General features: G+C 39.3%; 1 protein-coding gene across 1 annotated transcript in view; it reads left to right on the top strand.

Moving 5' to 3' along the window:
- The first annotated feature begins 5126 nt into the window (after positions 1-5126).
- Positions 5127-18945, top strand: part of nrxn1a (neurexin 1a) — a 323968-nt gene continuing 310149 nt past the window's right edge. Inside the window, exons 1-2 of the mRNA XM_055150076.1 lie at positions 5127-5850; positions 11581-11598. Of these exons, the coding sequence (XP_055006051.1) occupies positions 5127-5850; positions 11581-11598 (742 nt within the window). The remainder of the gene's footprint in view (positions 5851-11580; positions 11599-18945) is intronic.

The following is an 18945-nucleotide window of genomic DNA, read 5'->3' as shown; positions in this document are numbered from 1 at the left end:
TTTAGCCCTGGTTTTGTCCTGGTTTAGTTCTGGTTAATTCCTGGTTTAGACCTGGTGTAGACCTGGCTTAGCCTTAGTTTACCTAGTTTAACCCTGGTTTAGCCCTGACTTAGTCCAGACTTAGTCATGGTTTAGTCCTGGTTTAGCCTTGATTTAGTCCTGACTTAGTCATGGTTTAGACCTGATTTAGTCCTGGTTTAGACCTGATTTAGACCTGGTTTAGTCTTGATTTAGACCTGGTTTAGACCCTAGTTCAGCTTTGGTTTAGACCTGGTTTAGTCTTGATTTAGACCTGGTTTAGTCCTTGATTTAGACCTGGTTTAGACCTGGTTTAGTCCTGATTTAGACCTGGTTTAGTCTTGATTTAGACCTGGTTTAGTCTTGATTTAGACCTGGTTTAGTCTTGATTTAGACCTGGTTTAGCCCTAGTTCAGCTTTGGTTTAAACCTGGTTTAGTCTTGATTTAGACCTGGTTTAGCCCTAGTTCAGCTTTGGTTTAAACCTGGTTTAGCCTTGATTTAGACCTGGTTTAGTCTTGATTTAGACCTGGTTTATTTCTGGTTTAGACCTGATTTTAGTCTTGATTTAGACCTGGTTTAGTCTTGATTTAGACCTGGTTTAGACCTGGTTCATCTCTGGTTTAGTCCTGGTTTAGTCTGATCTGTCTCCTCCTCCAGTCTGTGGTCTTTGTTTGGTCTTTACCTTGAGTTGATTCATCTCCATCAGCGTCTCGATGTGGAGCAGTATCCCTGACCCCGCGCCGCCGTGACAACAGACCTTCACTCCTATCGTCCATTTAAAACCACTTTCACTTTCAAGATTAAATACAAATAAATGGTTTTCTTTGCCAGAAATAAACAACTATAAACACGAATTTGACTCTTTCTTTTTTTTTTTTTTTAAGGGCGCATATTATATTATTTTCTGATCTATGTTATAATATTTCCTCCTCAAAAACAAACTTGTGTTTTGTTTCATTCACACATTTTTAACGCACAAACCTTTCTCTTCTCTCAAACGGAAAACACTCTGCTCCACTTTGTGATGTCATGTTGTGGCTCCACTGCATTTTTAAACTCCATACACCTTCACTAGAATCATTTTGGATCATTTCAGCCCTGGAACTCCCAATATTTGTTGAACTAAAGCTAAAAAGCAGCTGTAAACTCGAAAACTATCACTTCATGACATCACAAGGTGTAACAGAGCGTTTTGAGGTTAGGAGACGTAGACAGACTAATAATAAAAGGTTGTGAACACAAACAAAACACAACTCCAGGTTTGTTTTTGATGAGATAACAACATTATAACATGACTTAAAGCTCAATTTTGAATAATATTGCTTTAAATCTTTGTGTTTTTGTCTTTCATTTCACTCATAAAGTCACATATCAATATTTATCTCAAGCCTAAATAAGGTTTTTGATAATTCACGCCATATTACGTCTTACCAAACCGTACTTTCTAATATAGTCGAGTCGTGTTTTGTTTATTAGTGTCAAATGCCCGTGTTTATTATGGACATGATGTCTAAGCCCCGCCCCTCGCCTCTCCTACTGTGTCATTTTGGATAATTTCAGCCTTGTAACTCCCAATATTTGTTGAACTAAAGCTAAAAAGCAGGTGTAAACTCGAAAACTATCACTTCATGACATCACAAGGTGTAACAGAGCGTTTTGAGGTTAGGAGACGTAGACAGACTAATAATAAAAGGTTGTGAACACAAACAAAACACAACTCCAGGTTTGTTTTTGATGAGATAACAACATTATAACATGACTTAAAGCTCAATTTTGAATAATATTGCTTTAAATCTTTGTGTTTTTGTCTTTCATTTCACTCATAAAGTCACATATCAATATTTATCTCAAGCCTAAATAAGGTTTTTGATAATTCACGCCATATTACGTCTTACCAAACCGTACTTTCTAATATAGTCGAGTCGTGTTTTGTTTATTAGTGTCAAATGCCCGTGTTTATTATGGACATGATGTCTAAGCCCCGCCCCTCGCCTCTCCTACTGTGTCATTTTGGATAATTTCAGCCTTGTAACTCCCAATATTTGTTGAACTAAAGCTAAAAAGCAGGTGTAAACTCGAAAAACTACCACTTCATGACATCACAAGGTGTAACAGAGCATTTTGAGGTTAGGAGATGTAAACAGACTAATAATAAAAGGTTGTGAACGCAAACAAAACCCAACTCCAGGTTTGTTTTTGATGAGATAACAACATTATAACATGACTTAAAGCTCTGAATAGTCAATTTTGCGTAATATCGCTTTAAATCTTTGTGTTTTTGTCTTTCATTTCACTCATAAAGTCACATATCTATATTTATCTCAAGCCTAAATAAGGTTTTTGATAATTCACATCATATTACGTCTTACCAAACCGTATTTTCTAATATAGTCGAGTCGTGTTTTGTTTATTAGTGTCAAATGCTCGTGTTTATTATGGACATACCTACAGATGTCTAAGCCCCGCCCCTCGCCTCTCCTACTGTATCATTTTGGATAATTTCAGCCTTGTAACTCCCAATATTTTTGAAGTGTGCTATGCAACTTAAGGGATTATGTATTGTTGATTATACTCCAACCTATACAGAACAGTGTGATTTATCTGTTGTGTTATGGATGGTATGTTGTCAATATACTTGGATTCAACATGCAAATGTTTTGAAAAAAATTTGAAAAATGTTTTGTTTTTAACTATCACGTGTTTTGGGTTCGTAACCTTTTATAAATGGTCACACCTGCTGTTCATTCAATTAGCCCTGATGAAGACCAAGTAATCGAAACGCGTGTGTGTGACTTTTAATAAATTCACCGCAAATCAGAGCCTCTGCCATCATTTTTCTATTTTACGAGAATCTAACCCTCTGCTTTGATGAGCACCTGTATGTATATATTTTTTTATTCAGTGTCGCGCTCCAATTTTGTTATTTCCAACTCCCAATATTTGTTGAACTAAAGCTAAAACGTAGCTATAAACTTAAAAACTACCACGTCGTGACATCACAAGGTGAAACGGAGCATTTTGAGGTTAGGAGACGTGGACAGACTGATAATAAAGGGTTGTGAAAGCAAACAAAACACAACTCCAGGTTTGTTTTTGATGAGATAACAACATTATAACATGACTTAAAGCTCTGAATAATCAATTTTGCGTAATATCGCTTTAAATATTTGTGTTTTTGTCTTTCATTTCACTCGTAAAGTCTAATATTGATAAATAAGCCTAAAAATTCACGCCATATTACGTCTTACCAAACCGTATTTTCTAATATAGTCAAGTCTTGTTTTGTTTATTAGTGTGAAATGCCCGTGTTTATTATGGACATACCTACAGATGTCTAAGCCCCGCCCCTCGCCTCTCCTACTGTACGACTTTACGCGCGCTCGTGGCTGCCACTCAAACACCTAATCACTCGCTCCTTTCGCTTTTTTCCCCTCCATCTTCTCGTGGCGATCGCGTTTGTCGCTGTCCAAGGTGCTGCTGCATTAGCCCACGGCCCCGCCTATCCGCTCCTCCGTCTATCCCTCCCTCCCTTCCTCCCCTCCCGCCTTCCCTCGCTCCCTCTCTCCTCCTCCTCCTCTCCTTTTCGCGCACCACGTGACCAACGGCAGACTGCACCTTTCCCTCCTCGAGAGAGAGGCTAGAGGGACGAAGGGAAGACGAGCGGAGGGGAAAACACCAACACGAAGACGAGAAACTGTTTTTTAAGGACGATTTTTGTACGCGTTTTTTTGTTTTTCCTCTCGGTTTCTCCTCCAAAGGGAATCCAAATGTTGCCGAGGAAGCGAGAAACGTGCGTAACAAGGTAAGTCCCAAAAGCGCAATTGTCCAAACGTGTTTTTTTTGTTGGTCAAGTTGATGTTTTTGCAAGTGGCGAAGTGAAATGCCGCAAAATATCTGCGCAAACTACTCGAGGTGAGCACCATTTGAAGTGTTTGTTGGCGGCAGGTGATGAGTAGCGGGAGGAAAAATGGTGAGAGGGGGGAGGTATGGCCGCAAATCGAGAATCGATATTTCAACCGCATTCATTCACCCCGTCTATCAATAACCGTGATGTCGCTGGCTTTTCGTCTTTCAGCGAACCTCTCTTGGATTAAAACTATGCGTGTAATTTACCGTTTATCTGTATATGAACTGTGATATGTCCACGATAGAAATATGAACGCCGCTAATTCAATAAGAGATCCGCGCTTGAGTCATCCGCCGCAGCGCTGGGTTCCACCGCTCTTTGTGACGGAGCCCACACAAACTGCAGCTTTACCGCCAATTACCGCTCCGTAACTCGCCACAGGCGCACTTTTACCGGACAAAAGCCCGCGCTGTGGGTTTTCCGTGTCTAAATAAAGCATATGGTGTGATGACAGTTTTGGTTTTGCACTTTATTAAATGTCCTGCTGCATGATGGGAGCTCCGTGGACGCGCTGTTCGTGCACGTACACCTATGTCTCCGCTGTGCGTTGGCTCGTGAGCCTGTGTGAGGGATAGTTTGATGATTTGTGTGCTCAGGTGTTTGGAGGGCCTCATATTTCTGATGGGCGCGTGTGTGACCTGGCTGATTGTGCTGTCTCTGTTTCTCTGTAGGTCGCTGCTGGAGAGAGTGATGACGCGGCAGTGAGCTACACCTCAGTGACACACACAGATTTGCCCACACGCGCTCTAAATCTGCCCCACTAACACAGGGAGGAGGAGGGCTGCTATGACAGCGTCATTTCTCTCCATTACCACTGTGTGAGACACACAGCACATAGAGGCGCTCCGTGGGGAGTTGGCTGCATGGGGGATAAGGCCCTATCTAGGCCACAAAGATGGAGTTCACATCCAATTTGTCACATATCTAACTCTGAGACACATGTCCACACAGACACACACCTGGAGCGGCGCAGGGCTCATGAAGAATGAATGAGAGCTGGAGTTAGACTGTAGATTACACTGAAGGGGCAGAAGACGATGCCCTCCCTGAGCTAAGCTCCTGTGCTCTATCGCGTGTATCTCCGGACATCCCTCAGCCCCACAGCTCCTCTGATCGTCTGCAGTGTCACCATGAGCTGTAGGCCCGGTGGCGAGGCCCAGCTCTAGCCTGTGTGTGTGTGAGAGGAGCGTATGAGTGCCATGGCGGTGTGCGTTTGGGCGGCTGCCCCGCTGCTCTTCCTCGGGCTGTGCCTGTGCAGTGTGGGGGGCCAGGCCCAGGGCGAGGTGCTGGAGTTTGGGGGCGTGTCCAGCCAGTGGGGGAGGTTCCCTGTGTGGAACGCGTGCTGTGAGAGTGTGCTTAGCTTCAGTCTGCGGACTCACAGTCAGGAGGGCCTCCTGCTGTACCTGGACGACGAGGGCTTCTGTGACTTCCTGGAGCTGCTGCTGCTGCACGGACACCTGCGTCTGCGCTTCTCCATTTTCTGCGCCGAACCTGCCGAGCTGCAGTCGGGTGTCGCCGTGAGCGACGGGCGCTGGCACGCCGTGCGCATCAAGCGGGACTGGAGGAACACGTCTCTGGAGGTGGACGGGCGGCTGGAGGGCTGGGCGGAGGTGAAGAGTAAGAGGAGAGATATGACAGTGTTTAGTCCCACTTTTGTGGGCGGGATCACGGCGGAGCTACACTCCTCGCCGCTGCGCCTCACCTCCGCCTCGGTCCGGGACCACCCGCCTTTCCGCGGCTGGATCACGGCGCTCAGCGTCAACGGGACCATGGTCACCCTCGACAGCTCCGAGGGCGTCACCGTGACGACGGGCTGCGGCCCGGACCACCAGTGCCAGAACGGAGGGGTGTGCAGCGTGGTCAACGACCAGGCCGTGTGCGACTGCTCCGACACCGGTTTCCAAGGCAATGACTGCAGCGAAGGTAAGTCCCGCCCCACGGCCATCACACCTCCATGTGTAGACACAGACACCGCAGGCTCAGAGCTCACACAGAGAGACACACGGTAACTGTCAGCGCAGTGTTAATGACACACACACCTGCAGAGACGCCTCAGAGCGTAATGAAGAGAGCTGCTCTGACAGGCTGCTCCAGAGTGAGACTGAGGCCGGACCGGCGCCGGACCAGGGTCGGACCCAGGCCGGACCGTGGCCCGCCAGGACCTGCTCTCTGTCGTGTCTCTGCGGCTAAAGCTAAACACTGGTTGGATCAATAGGGATGTGCTGCTTGGCTCATGATGAGAAGCTTTAATTGGAAGGAAGGCTAAGAGGCTGGAGTCAGTGGCTGTTACATGGATGACACCTGGCTGCCTGTGTTAATAGATTTGCATTGATTTTAGATGGCCTTCACACATACCATACATTCTGTGCTGAAATGAAGCGTGCACCATAGCCCCACATTGATTTGATTCAACTGCAGTTTTTATGCTCCTTTTTCCCTGTATAGACACGTGCTGATTTACACAGTAATTATTGAAATACTTTTTAACCTTTCAAGTGGAATATTTGAGTTTATTCTAATACGTAAAATAACTACCTTTTGATCAATGTAAGTGTCAACATACTTCATAATTGTCGCTTTAAAAACACATCTGGTAAAGAGCCTATTCAGAAAACACTTGTATATAGACTACACGATACAATAGTACTACAACACAATGATACAGCAAATGCCTGGGTTTGCTTGGCTGGCTCTGTCATCGGATTTGCTCGAGTTAATTTAAACAGCAAATCTGCATCTTTAATCGATAACTCTTTGGACCTCTGTATCCCCCCCTCCCTCCTCCTTCTATCTGGACGGCACACAGATTCTTTTCAGCTCCGCACAGTCAGATATTGATTTTTGAACCAGCCGATGACATAAATGCGTCTTCCCAAACGCCAGAGATAGGAAAGAAATGGCCCCTCCTGAAATGCCCCGGTAGCCGTCATCTGTCACTGCAGCTCCTGTCTACAATGCACGTTATTCTAGCCACCCACCACTAGGCCTGTCACGATAACAAATTTTGAAGTAAGATCTATTGCCGCTGGGGCTGGGAATCACAGGCTACTTCAGGATTCAGTACGGTATCATCACAATACGGCGATACATGTGATAATCGATATATATATTGCCGAACCAAACACATTTTAGCAACAATATTTCTTTATTAAACCACTACTTGTGCAAAGTTATTATAAAATACATCCATTTTAATCAACAAAACAGTGAATATGAAACAAAATTGTCGTGCACCAAAGAAATTGCTAAAAGAAACCAAAAAATACTTGCTATATCGATGCAGCAGACCATGAGGAGCACCCACTTTAGTATTACAATATTTCGTAATTGATTTTAAATTGTTATTTGAATGGATGCAATAGTTAAAATAGCATAATTTCCTCTAAAAACAAGCAAAAAAGCGAATCAAACTTAATTCTGATACTATGGAAAGGGGAGCCATAGTTTGTCCCCTGTCTACAACATGAATTAATATCTAGTTTTGATAACTAATTAATTAATTTACTCATCTGAGGATCAATATTTAGACCCTAGTTTGGACCCCTACATATACGGTATATGTTCTGAAATACTTGAGACCCAACAGTTCAAATAGTTAGTTTTCCAAAATTGTTCAGCTTTTCCTTTTTCAATTTGTCAAAAAAAGATACACAGACACTAAACAACTAAAACTATATTGAAACGAGTTACTAATATGAACAAATATTGATAAAATAATGACAAAAAAAATCAACTAAATCAAACTAAATAGGGCGAATTTGGGGATTTCCTGCATAGAGCTAAGACCTGATGGTGCTATTGTAAACTACCAAGTCTCAAGTAAGTCTCAAGTCTTTGACCTCAAGTCCGAGTCAAGTCCCAATCAAATACAGGCAAGTCCAAGTCGAGTCTCGAGTCACTGGCCCATAAGTCCAAGTCAAGTCCAAGTCGTCTGCTCTGAGCTTCAAGTCATTTCAAGTCTTTAAACCAAAGTGCCAAATATAATTTAGATTTTTGCAATGTATATGATTTTTAAGATAAATTGTACTTAAAAAGTCATGGTATATTTATATATTAGTATTTATAGTATACAAGACTTGCAGAAATTGAGTAAATTTTTCCTTTTTAAATGTCTTGACAAAACCTTAGTGTGAATCATTACAGTCAGAATAGAAAAAATTCAGATTTAAAAGTGCTTCTCAAGTCTTCACAAGTCACAGACCTTCAAATCCAAGTCGAGTCCCAAGTCTTAGTCCAGTTTATCAAGTCAAGTCTCAAGTCCTGAAAATAGTGACTCAAGTCTGACTCGAGTCCAAGTCACAACTTGCAAGTCCCCACCTCTGTAAACTACAATTATTTAGAAAAATGTAATTAAAATGACATAAAATTGTCTAAAAACAATGTGGTATAGAAATCAGCAATGAGTATTTAACCTAATTCATTTTTACCAGTGTATTCAGATACTAATCAATTAAAACTATACTGAAACCAGTTACTATTTATGTATTTAGTTTGGATAATGAGAAAAAATAAATCATAATCATTTTCTGAATAGTGCTAAGACCACATAATAGAAACATAGAATTAAAATTGCATTAAATTATCTGAAAACAATGTGGTATAGAAATCAATATTAAGAGTATTAAACCTTGTCCAGCTCTACCACAATATTCAGATAATAATCAACTAAAACTAGTTACTAGGGATGGGACAGAAACTCTTAGCACAAAATCTTGCCAGACAAAATTGACACAAGATTGTACACGCATGAGAAAAATTATCTTGTGAGATTTTTTCCTCTTGAATTGACCTTTGACTTGGACAGAAAATGAGATAAACTGGTACAATTTAAGAAGCTGTAGTTCCAAAAAGCAGAATACAATGACCACTACAGTAAAGTACTACATAAAATAAATAAAAATAGAGAAATGGACTACATTATTATTATTATTTACTACAAATTATGTCAAAATCTCATCTCAAAATCTCATTGTGTCTCGTTTCGTGAAAACTCATCCCACCCCTACTTACCAATTTATATATTTTGTTTTTTAATGACAAAAACTGGCTTAAATAGGACAAATTTGGTAATAGCATGGTAATAAACTACTATTATTTAGAAAAAAAATGTAATTAAAATGACATTAACTTGTCTGTAATGTGGTATAGAAATACATTTTGAGCATTAAACCTTTCTGTTCATACCAAATCCAAGTTTTAAACATTTTGCATCGTGACAACACTCCCACACACACGCACACATGCACACAAACACACACGTACATAGACTTTAATGGACAGTGGGATGGTTTCTGTTACTATGGAGACGAGGCCAGCGGGGACGACCTCACACGGAGTTGGTCTTTCTCGATGCATCTGCTCCCCCCTGGGTTTTAATTGGTAGAAAGGCTAAGCGCAGCGGTTAGTTATCATGAATCCTACAGCTTTGCATGTTCTTCTGGTGTCTGGGCCCGAAGACTTAATGATGAGACGCGACTGAATCTGTGTATCTCAATTTAAATTAACATATTATTGAAAGTGGAACCTATTTAAAGTTGGTAATAGGATGAAAAGTAGGGATGCACAGATTTGATACTGGTGTTTTTCTGGATATTTATACTGATACTCATTTTCTGGATTGAATATCGGCTTCCAAATATCGGTTCAGTCGATATTAGGGATGGGACAAGATCGTGCACTTAAGGAATGTAACGATATCCAAATTTCACAGTACGATATAATCTGTGTATCATTTGTTCATTCGTTTTTCAGTATAAAACCAAAAATAAGAAAATGAAAAAACAACAGTTTTCTTCATTATTTGTCTCCAAAACCAAAATGAAAAAACAGATAATGATTATTTTTTTCAGTTTTCGTTTTTTTGTTTAAATGAATAATGGAAAAAAACGGATAATAGTCGTTTCCCATTTACGCGACTTAAACTGAGATGCCGGATTTGAACCAGGACTGAGCCAGGACTAAACTAGGACTAAATTGTTTTTGGTCCTGGTCTCGTCCCAGTCTGGTCCCGGTCTCAAACCTGGTCTCAATCCTGGTCTGGTCCCGGTCTCAGTCTCGGACTCAGTCCCGGTCTCAGTCTTGGTCTCAGTCCTGGTCCTGTTCCCAGTCTCAATCCCGGTCTCAATCCCGGTCTCAATCCCGGTCTGGTGCCAATCCTGGTCTCCAATCCTGGTCCTGGTCCCGGTCATGTTCCGTACTCATTCCTGGTCTGGTCCCGGTCTAAGTCCTGGTCTCAGTCCCGGTCTGGTTCCAGTCTGGTCTCGTACCTGGAGTAGTCCTGTTTTAGTCCTGGTTCAGTCCATATGTGGTGCAAAAGTCCAGCATCACAGTTAAAGTCACGTAAACGGGAAAAGGCTGTTATCCGTTTTTTTCCATTTTTCATTTAAACACAAAACCAAAAACTGAAAAAACAAATCATTATCTGTTTTTTTCATTTTGGATTTGGAGACAAATGAAGAAGAAAATAGTTGTTTTTTCATTTTCTTATTTCTGGTTTTATATTGAAAAACAAATGAAAGAATGATACATGGATTCGATATTACCACGATATTTATTTCACAGTACGATATTTGTTGCGAAATTATCTCGTGAGATTTTTTTTCTTACATTTTTACATTTGCGGATGAAAAAGGGATTAACTTTGCTGAGTAATTCCTCTTGAGAAGCTGTGACACACAAAAAAAACATTAAATAAAGCAAAAATTGTGACGCAAAAATTATGAACTGAATGGCATTTGTTTATCAAAAATTATATCAAAATCTCGTCTTGTCGTCTCGTAGAAATTGTATCTTGTCCCATCCCTTATCAATATTCTACTTTAGCGTATAAATTCATGTACTAAGACTATTTACTTGTTGTAGTTGGTCCAGAAATTCTTGTAATGTGATGTAATTTTTATCTAACAAGGTTGTTCTATAGTTAATTGAGACATAAATGAGTTGTAACACATCTGGGTCAGTTTTGTATAAATAAAAGTAAATGCTGTTTTCAGTTCTTGCGCTGGTATCGGTAGATATATCGGTAATCGGCAGATACTTAAAGCTGTAGTATAGAAATCTGTATCGGGACAGAAAAAGCTGGATCAGTAAAAAAACCTGGATCTCCTTGATGTCTTTTTGTTTTTTTTGATGTATAAATCCTGCTAGCTCTGCAGTTTGGACGTCTTCAAACATGTTCTGAAATGGGTTCGATTTTTGTAATGGTCCTGCAGTTCCTATTTCTTTCTTTCTCTTTTTTTTTTAACCTTTTATCTAAGCGGCATCAAGTAAAAAAATAATACAGTATTACAACAAAAGATCTTGTACTTAGATACTTTGTGTTGTCGCAGGAGCAGTGGTAGTTCTTTTTCAGTGTGCGTTAGGGCTGCAAGAAGCACAATCGTATCGAAATCGCAATTTGAGTGGATACAATTTCAGATGTACCATAATTTCCTCCACAAAACGACTAAATATTCTGTTTTATTCAGCGTAAAAACCTGCTGACCCTGTAGTTGAGATCTGCACAAAGAGTCAAAAATGTGATTCTTGTTTTAGATTTTTAATTCATATTTCAGTCTTTTTGTCAGTTTTTCTGGACGTGTTTAAAATGTGACCTTCTGAACAGAATCGTAACAGTCATAAGTTACACAGTATGGCATTAAACTTGTCACGCAGATGATGCTATGAGGCAGAGTTACAGGTTAGATCTGTGGAGAGGCAAACCCACTCACAGTAAGAATGCAGACTTTTCAGTGTTTTTTTTTTTTTTTTTTTTTTTTTAGTTCAAATTTTTATTGACAGTCCAATAGAGATGATAGTTACAAATCACGAATGTACAATTATTATTATTTTTTCTTTCTCTTCATTCTTCTTCCACATGGTTGGTTTCTTTCACTTCACATTAAAAATTCTTCTTTTTTTTCTCTTTTTCCTTTAAGAATACAAAGTAAAATAAAACAATTTGAGACACATTTGAGTAGCAGTGGACAGAGAATGTCACTGATGTTCCTTTTTTTTTGTTTTTTTTGTTTTTTGTTCAGGTGTTAAAAAAAGTCTTTCCATGGTTTCCCGCTTTCCTCATACTTGTTGTATTCCAGTCTTTGTGCGAGTGCCACACTTCGACAATGTTAATCCAGTCCTCCAAATTCTGTAGTTTGTCACTCATCCATTTTTCGGTTATTGCTTTCTTGCTTGTTTCACATATATATTTTTTGTTCTTTTGTTGTCATCTGTCCGTTTGCCCAAAAACAACATAGAAAGGATCTTTACTCTCAGTGTTTTGTTTCATTTTCTTCCAATACTGATTCAGTTTGGGGCAGCTCCAAAAAACATGATAATGCCCAGTCTTTTTAGTCCCAAATAATCTCCAACATGATGTATCCGCCTTTGAACCTCTTTGTGCCGGTGTGTTAAAGAAGCGCACCGTGCATTTCCACAGGTATTCTCGCCAGTACGGAGAGAAAGTAGTCCTTTATATGTTCTTTTGATTTTTATTCCAATCTTTTTTTTTTTTTTTCAGTGTATTTTTGAGCATAAATGCAAGATACATACTGTAAGTCTAATGCCATACTGTGGAACATCCAAGGCAAAGCAATAACATCAGCATGGAAACCAATAGATAGCAGAGCCTCTACCAGAAAAGTTACACAGTGCACCTTTAAAACTTAAATTCCAAATGTAATCGAAATGCTTGTCAAAAAAATTGGTAACACTTTATAATAACTACACATTATTTAGCCTTAATAAAGCATGAACAAAGACTTAATTTATAATGAACAAAGACTTAATTAATAATGATTCACGCTTAGTAAATGCTTAATAAAGGATAATTAGTCTTCACTTTAGAAAAGCTCTCAAAAAGACTTAACTAACAGATAACAGCTGCCTGAATTATCATTGCATTGCATTATTAGTAAATCATTCTCTCATAGCTTACTAATGATTAATAAATGCACAAATGGTTAGTTCATGAGTAATTAAGTATGAAATAATCATGAGTAACTATTTACAGCACAAGGCAAATTAAGTGCAAGTGCTAATTAAGGTAGTAATTAAGTAGTTACTAAGAGTGAATATTATTAATTAAGTCTTTGTTCATTAATAATTAAGCCTTTGTTCATGCTTTATTAAGGCTAAATAAGGTGTAGTTATTATAAAGTGCTACAAAAAAATGGTTTAGTTTTCTGCACAAATATTGGGTAATCCTCGACCTAGGTACTCCTGGCTGGTCCTGACAGGTTGCCATAGCAGCGTTGAAAGATGAGTCAAATACAGAGGACAAATATACCTTCAGGGGCAATAAATTTTTACCCCTACCTACCCCCCTTTACGTACACATCAGACATCCGATTCGCTGACTGTAGAAAGCTTATATTGTAGCTTTGCACTTTACTCTTCCTGGCTGCGAGCAAATGTGCCTGTGTGCGGAATCGTATGTGGGAATATTTCATACGTAGAGCGCGGGGTCCTTGGGGTTAGTTATAATGAATCGCCCGCAGAAATATAAATTACCAGTTATAATTTGGTTTGATGCTTATTCAGAAAACTGGAGGCAATTGATACGGAAATACTGGCGCTTGAATTTACATGTGGTGCTGCGAAAGAGCTATTAATTTTAATTACATAAACTATTTTCTATTTGCATGTTGTTTAAATGCAGGAAAATAATGGCATTCCTGGCAAAGAGAGTAGGTAAAGACGTAGGGATGCACTGATTCAGCTTTTTTAGTTCTGATAATATTTTTTTGTTATCAGTTAAGAATCAACCAATAACGATGAAGATACTGAAAATGATTGATTTCCTTTACACATAAATGGCAAATGGGAAACAATTATCCATGAATGTGTTTTGTAAATTGCTTATCACATAAACTAATTACACAGCTTTGAAAAAAAAATAAAATAAAATACAAGTTCAATATTACAAGGTGTTTTGGGGGCCAATATTGTTAAGTAAATAGTCTTATTACACCAATTTATAGACCAAAATGGGATATCGACGGAAGTAATCCATCAAAAATTTCAATATCGGCACCAGGGATGGGCATTAACTAATTATAAATTAATTAATAATCATTAACGTTTTTATATAATAAGTATCATCATTATTATTACTATTACTAATCTGCATAAATTAACTCAACTTTACAACATATAAATCATCATCCCGTTTGAGATTATAATGTGTTTAATGCACCTTTGCGCAAGTCTTACAGAAATGAAACTTAAAACCACATAGCCAATTTGCATAAACTAAGCAGAGAGAAAAAAACAAAAAAAAATGCTCTTGTGCGTGGTTCAGCTTCTGTCACACCAATATCTGATACCAGTATTGTATTGGTGCATCCCTATTAGGGATGGGCATTCGATGAAATTTTCTTAATCGATCGTCGGAAGAATTAACGATCGATTATCGATTAATCATTAACGTTTTTATATTAAAATGATCATCATTATTATTACTATCTGCACTACTAATCTGCATAAATAAATTCAAGTTTACGACATATAAACCGTAACGACTCTAGAGCCACATCAATCCGTTTTAGATTATAATGTGTTTAATTCAGTTTTGCGCAACTCTCACAGAAACGAAACTTAAAACTGCATGGCTAATTTGCATAAACTCAGCGAAGATAAAAGTACAGCTCTTGCAATTTTTGTAGGATTAAAAGACATGACTCAGGTGAATACAGGTCAGTGTGACCAGATTTGTGTTTGTCAAAACCAGGACACCGTACGGGGGGAGGGAGGTGGGGACTCGTCATCGACATTGCGCGACTCTCACCTGGCAAAGCTTTTTCCCACTGGACACCGAAACATATGTGCTGCTTTATACACTGTGCACATGGCCTCACACTTGTCCCGAACGCAACGGAAAGCGTGGATTTTCTTGTATAAATCATCGTTAAATACACATTTGTGCTTCGGTACGTTGCAGACTGACCGACTGTTTGTGTCTCGCTCCTTCTGATGCAGAGACACATGTACGGACCCCTGTTTGGTCACGCTACACACAGCAACCTACATTCGGTTTGTCGATTAAAATTAACGTAATCGATGAAATTCTTAATGATCAATTATCGATTAATCGATTAATCATGCCCATCCCTAATCCCTATAGTAGAGAGTTTATACAGCCCAGTGTTTCCTGCAGCGCTTTATAGTTAGGACGGTTGCCTTAACAACAATTGGGTGACCGCCTTGACAGAAATTGCCCCCAGCCTTGATTACATCCCTCTGAACCACGCAAATCCTCGCAAAACTACGGTCGTCGCTCCCCGGTCCTCACTTTCGCCGGCACGGTTTCTCCGCCCCCACGGTCATCACCTTGACTAACCAGTTTTCTGCGGGAAACACTGCAGCCTAACTATACAACAGATCTTATGTGGGTGATATGACCATAAAAGGAAGGTTACATTTTTAGATAATATCATGTATTCTGCAAAATGGTGACTCAAGTTAAGCCGAAAGTGTGAAGATGTGAGATTTTCCAAGTTTTGAAAGCCTTTCCTAGTTTGTAAATTGTATACTGATGAAAATTACACGTTATTAGGGATGTAACAATAACCAAAATATCAAGATATCGTATCGTCAAAAGTCTCACAATAATACCGTGGGCTATTACAAAATCTTTTGCTTAAATACATGGTTTTATAGTAGCAACAGCTAATAAACATCGGGAACTACAGATCCCATGATTCATTTCAGCGCAGACAACATGAAGAAATATGTTCTTTACTTGAATTCTTGGGATTATGACGGAAATAATTCACACCAAAATCTTGTCAGGGTATTTTAAAAGTAAAAAAGTGTCCTATCTACAATTATTTATTTATTTATTAGCTTATCCAAAATATCGCAATTAATATCGTACCGTGAGATGCATATCGTGATAATATTGCATCGAGAGATTTGGATATCGTTACATCCCTACACGTTATGTTACTGGCAACTGTAAAGGTGCACTGTGTAACTTTTCTGGAGGAAGAAATATTCCTGTTTTGTCTTGGTCTTTCCACACAGTATGGAAATAAACTTAGTAACCGCAATAGCGACTGGTTTATGGTCAGATCTGTGGAGAAGCAAGCCTGCACATGTGAAGAATTCATGTTTTTAAAGGTGTTTTTGAGCTTTAAAACATCTGCAGTTGAACAAATGCAAGAGGAGATAATGTTTAATGCTCTACTGTGGAACATTCCAGGCAAAGAAATCACATCTACACGGAGAAAAGCAAGTAGCAAAGCCTCCAGCCTAGAAGTTACACAGTGCATCTTTGAATTTAGAGGGTTATATTTCATTTAAATTGCTTCTTGTTGATGTAGGATCCAAAACCATACATATATTTGTGTTTGGGTTTTGCAAATTGAAATAAACAGCAGAGATACAAATGGTATAAATTGGCTGAGATAGGCAGTGTCCACTAAAGATTGCTTCTCTAATTCAAATTGACGTCTGAGCATTGCCACGGTTTAGACCTTTCAATCATTTCATTAATTAATTTTCTCCACTGAAAGCAGACACCCCAATCCTGCTGCTTATTGCTTTGCGCTGTCTCTCCGCTCTGGGCACGTCACGGAAACAAGCCAGTGTTTGTGGAACGATATGATACATAAATTGGGTTTTAAAGAAGTTATAGATGGCTTCAGGTGGGTAATTTTGAGTGGTTTTAAACTATGGGGAGGCTACGTTTGCATAATGGAGAAGATGGAAGATGGAGGAGCAAGCACTAAAATGTAGAGTTGCATAAAAACGTTTTGCTATTTATATTGTCAAATCAGGATTCACATTTTAAAGATCAGGTTTTTAAAGATCACCATGATACCTTTTATTGTTTTGAAAATGGTATATTTGCCAAAAACAGCGTATGAAAATGTTTTATAAGTTTCATCGGGATGTAACAATAACCGAAATATTGTCAAAAGTCTCACAGTAATATCTCAGGCCGTCACAATATATCAAATTACAATTCTCGTTGCTTAAATTCTTTGTTATAGTGCAGCATCAACTAAAAAAGCCAAGGGAACTACATAGACCATGATCCTTTGCTTCATTTCAGCACAGACAGCATGAAGAAGTTAAGTTAGTAAGCACTTCAAATCTAAGGCTACATTCAGACTGCAGACTGAAGTGACCCAAATCTGATTTTTTGGCCCCTATGTGACCTGTATCTGATCTTTTAATGACAGATCTGATTTTTTCAAATACGACCCAGGCCACTTGGATATGTGGTCCTAAAACCGATACATATCCAGTCTTTTGACATGTGACTTCAGTCTGAACAGTCAAAGCGCATTCATTCGACCTACACGTTATCAACAAGCCACAAACGTCACTATTCTGCGCTGAAGTAGGCGAAAATTGTTAATAAACTCCGAGTCACTGAAGCGAAGCACATCACCACTCACCACTCTTGGCTCCGTCTCCACATCCACACGTTCCTTTCAAGGGACGTCGCTGCCGCTGCCCCACAAAACACCACGGCCAAAAACCTCGTCCTTCTCCTTCTCAATCTCCTCCTTAAAACAACAGTAAGTTGTTCATGTTCTGGCTCCGGTACGAGAGGAACTTTAAAATCTCCAGGTGCTCAATGCTCGCGTCCATGTTCGGACAACTTCCGTAAACACAGATCACGCTCGCTGCGGTTGACGTCATCGTGTCTCCAGTGCGCATACGGGACACTTTTGGGCCGTTTAATGTTCAAACAGGGGATCACATACAAGTCGCATTTAATTGGAAATGTGAACGACCTCGCAAAAACATCGGATTTCACAAAAAAATCCGAACTGAGCGTTAAGCCCTGCAGTCTGAACGCAGCCTAAGTTCTTTGGATGATGAGGACTGTCAGGGGATTTTAAAAGCAAAAAAAAAAAAATAGCATAGACTCCATAAAATATCGCAATAAATATCGTACCATGACATGCATATTGTGAAAATATCGTATCGAGTGATTTGGAAATTTCACTGTAGTATTTGGTGCTCTGAGTCGCCCCCTTCCCTTGCTCTCTGCGCTAAGTTACTCCCTGTTCAGAGCACTATCACAACACGATCAGCCCGCAGTCCTAATGAAACTATGCTGCACATCGCATCGGGTTTGTGAAGTCGTAGAGTACAGTTTTGTATCATGCATGTCGTATGGGAGCTTGGATTTGATTGCACAGACTCTTACAGCAAACCATAAGCAGGGTTTTTGAATAATGGAGAGATCGCTAAATTATTCAAACACGCATGTACGGCATCTAAAAACACTTCAGGCAAGTTTGTGATGAGGGAACAACATCATAACATGGTAGAAAGCAAAAAAAAATCAATAAAAAAGCAGCATAATACCTCCACATCCAAGAACATTGATTCTTTTTAATTGACTGATTTGTTTTTTTATTTCGAGTTTGTGCCAAAAAACAGAAAGAACATTGCAATATGAACTACTAATACAAGAACCTCATGTATTTCAGAACCTGTAACTGCAGTCTTTTGATAATACTGACAGTTCACGCTGCCATTTGATTCAATTGCGATTCATTAAATTGCAACCCGAGTAAATTGCGTATATGTCTTGAGGTTAATCGTATCTGTCCCTTTATTAACTTATATATTCTCTAAGGCTAACCGTTATTATTGCATTATATGGGCACAGCGCACGTTCGCTGTAAATGTCATTGCAGTGAAGCTCGGTCGATATATTCCATGCGGCGCTATCGGTTTGAGACAGAGGCAAAGGGAAATCTATATTAACCCAAACATGAGATCGAAACCAATGATTCTGGTGGGTTAAAGCCTCCAAGCAGAACAGTTTATAGATATATACAATTTCAACTCATTAGTACGTTCCTGAATGCATTTTCTAGATCAGATTTAGTTTGTGCACTTTAATAGTTTGGTTAAAGGTTGTATGGAGGATTTTTTTTTGTTTCAAGTTGTCAATGATAGATTATAGAGATGCAGTAGCCTTGTAATTATGATGACCAAAAAAAAGAGAATAAAAATTCATCAACTCTGGACGTGGTGGGGCTAAACATTTGCCAATAGATAACGACACTG

This window comes from Boleophthalmus pectinirostris, unplaced genomic scaffold (genome assembly GCF_026225935.1).
Source record: "Boleophthalmus pectinirostris isolate CB_2022bp ecotype Guang Dong unplaced genomic scaffold, ASM2622593v1 HiC_scaffold_14, whole genome shotgun sequence".
Lineage (NCBI taxonomy): Eukaryota > Metazoa > Chordata > Actinopteri > Gobiiformes > Gobiidae > Boleophthalmus > Boleophthalmus pectinirostris.
This window is presented reverse-complemented; position numbering and strand designations above follow the sequence as displayed.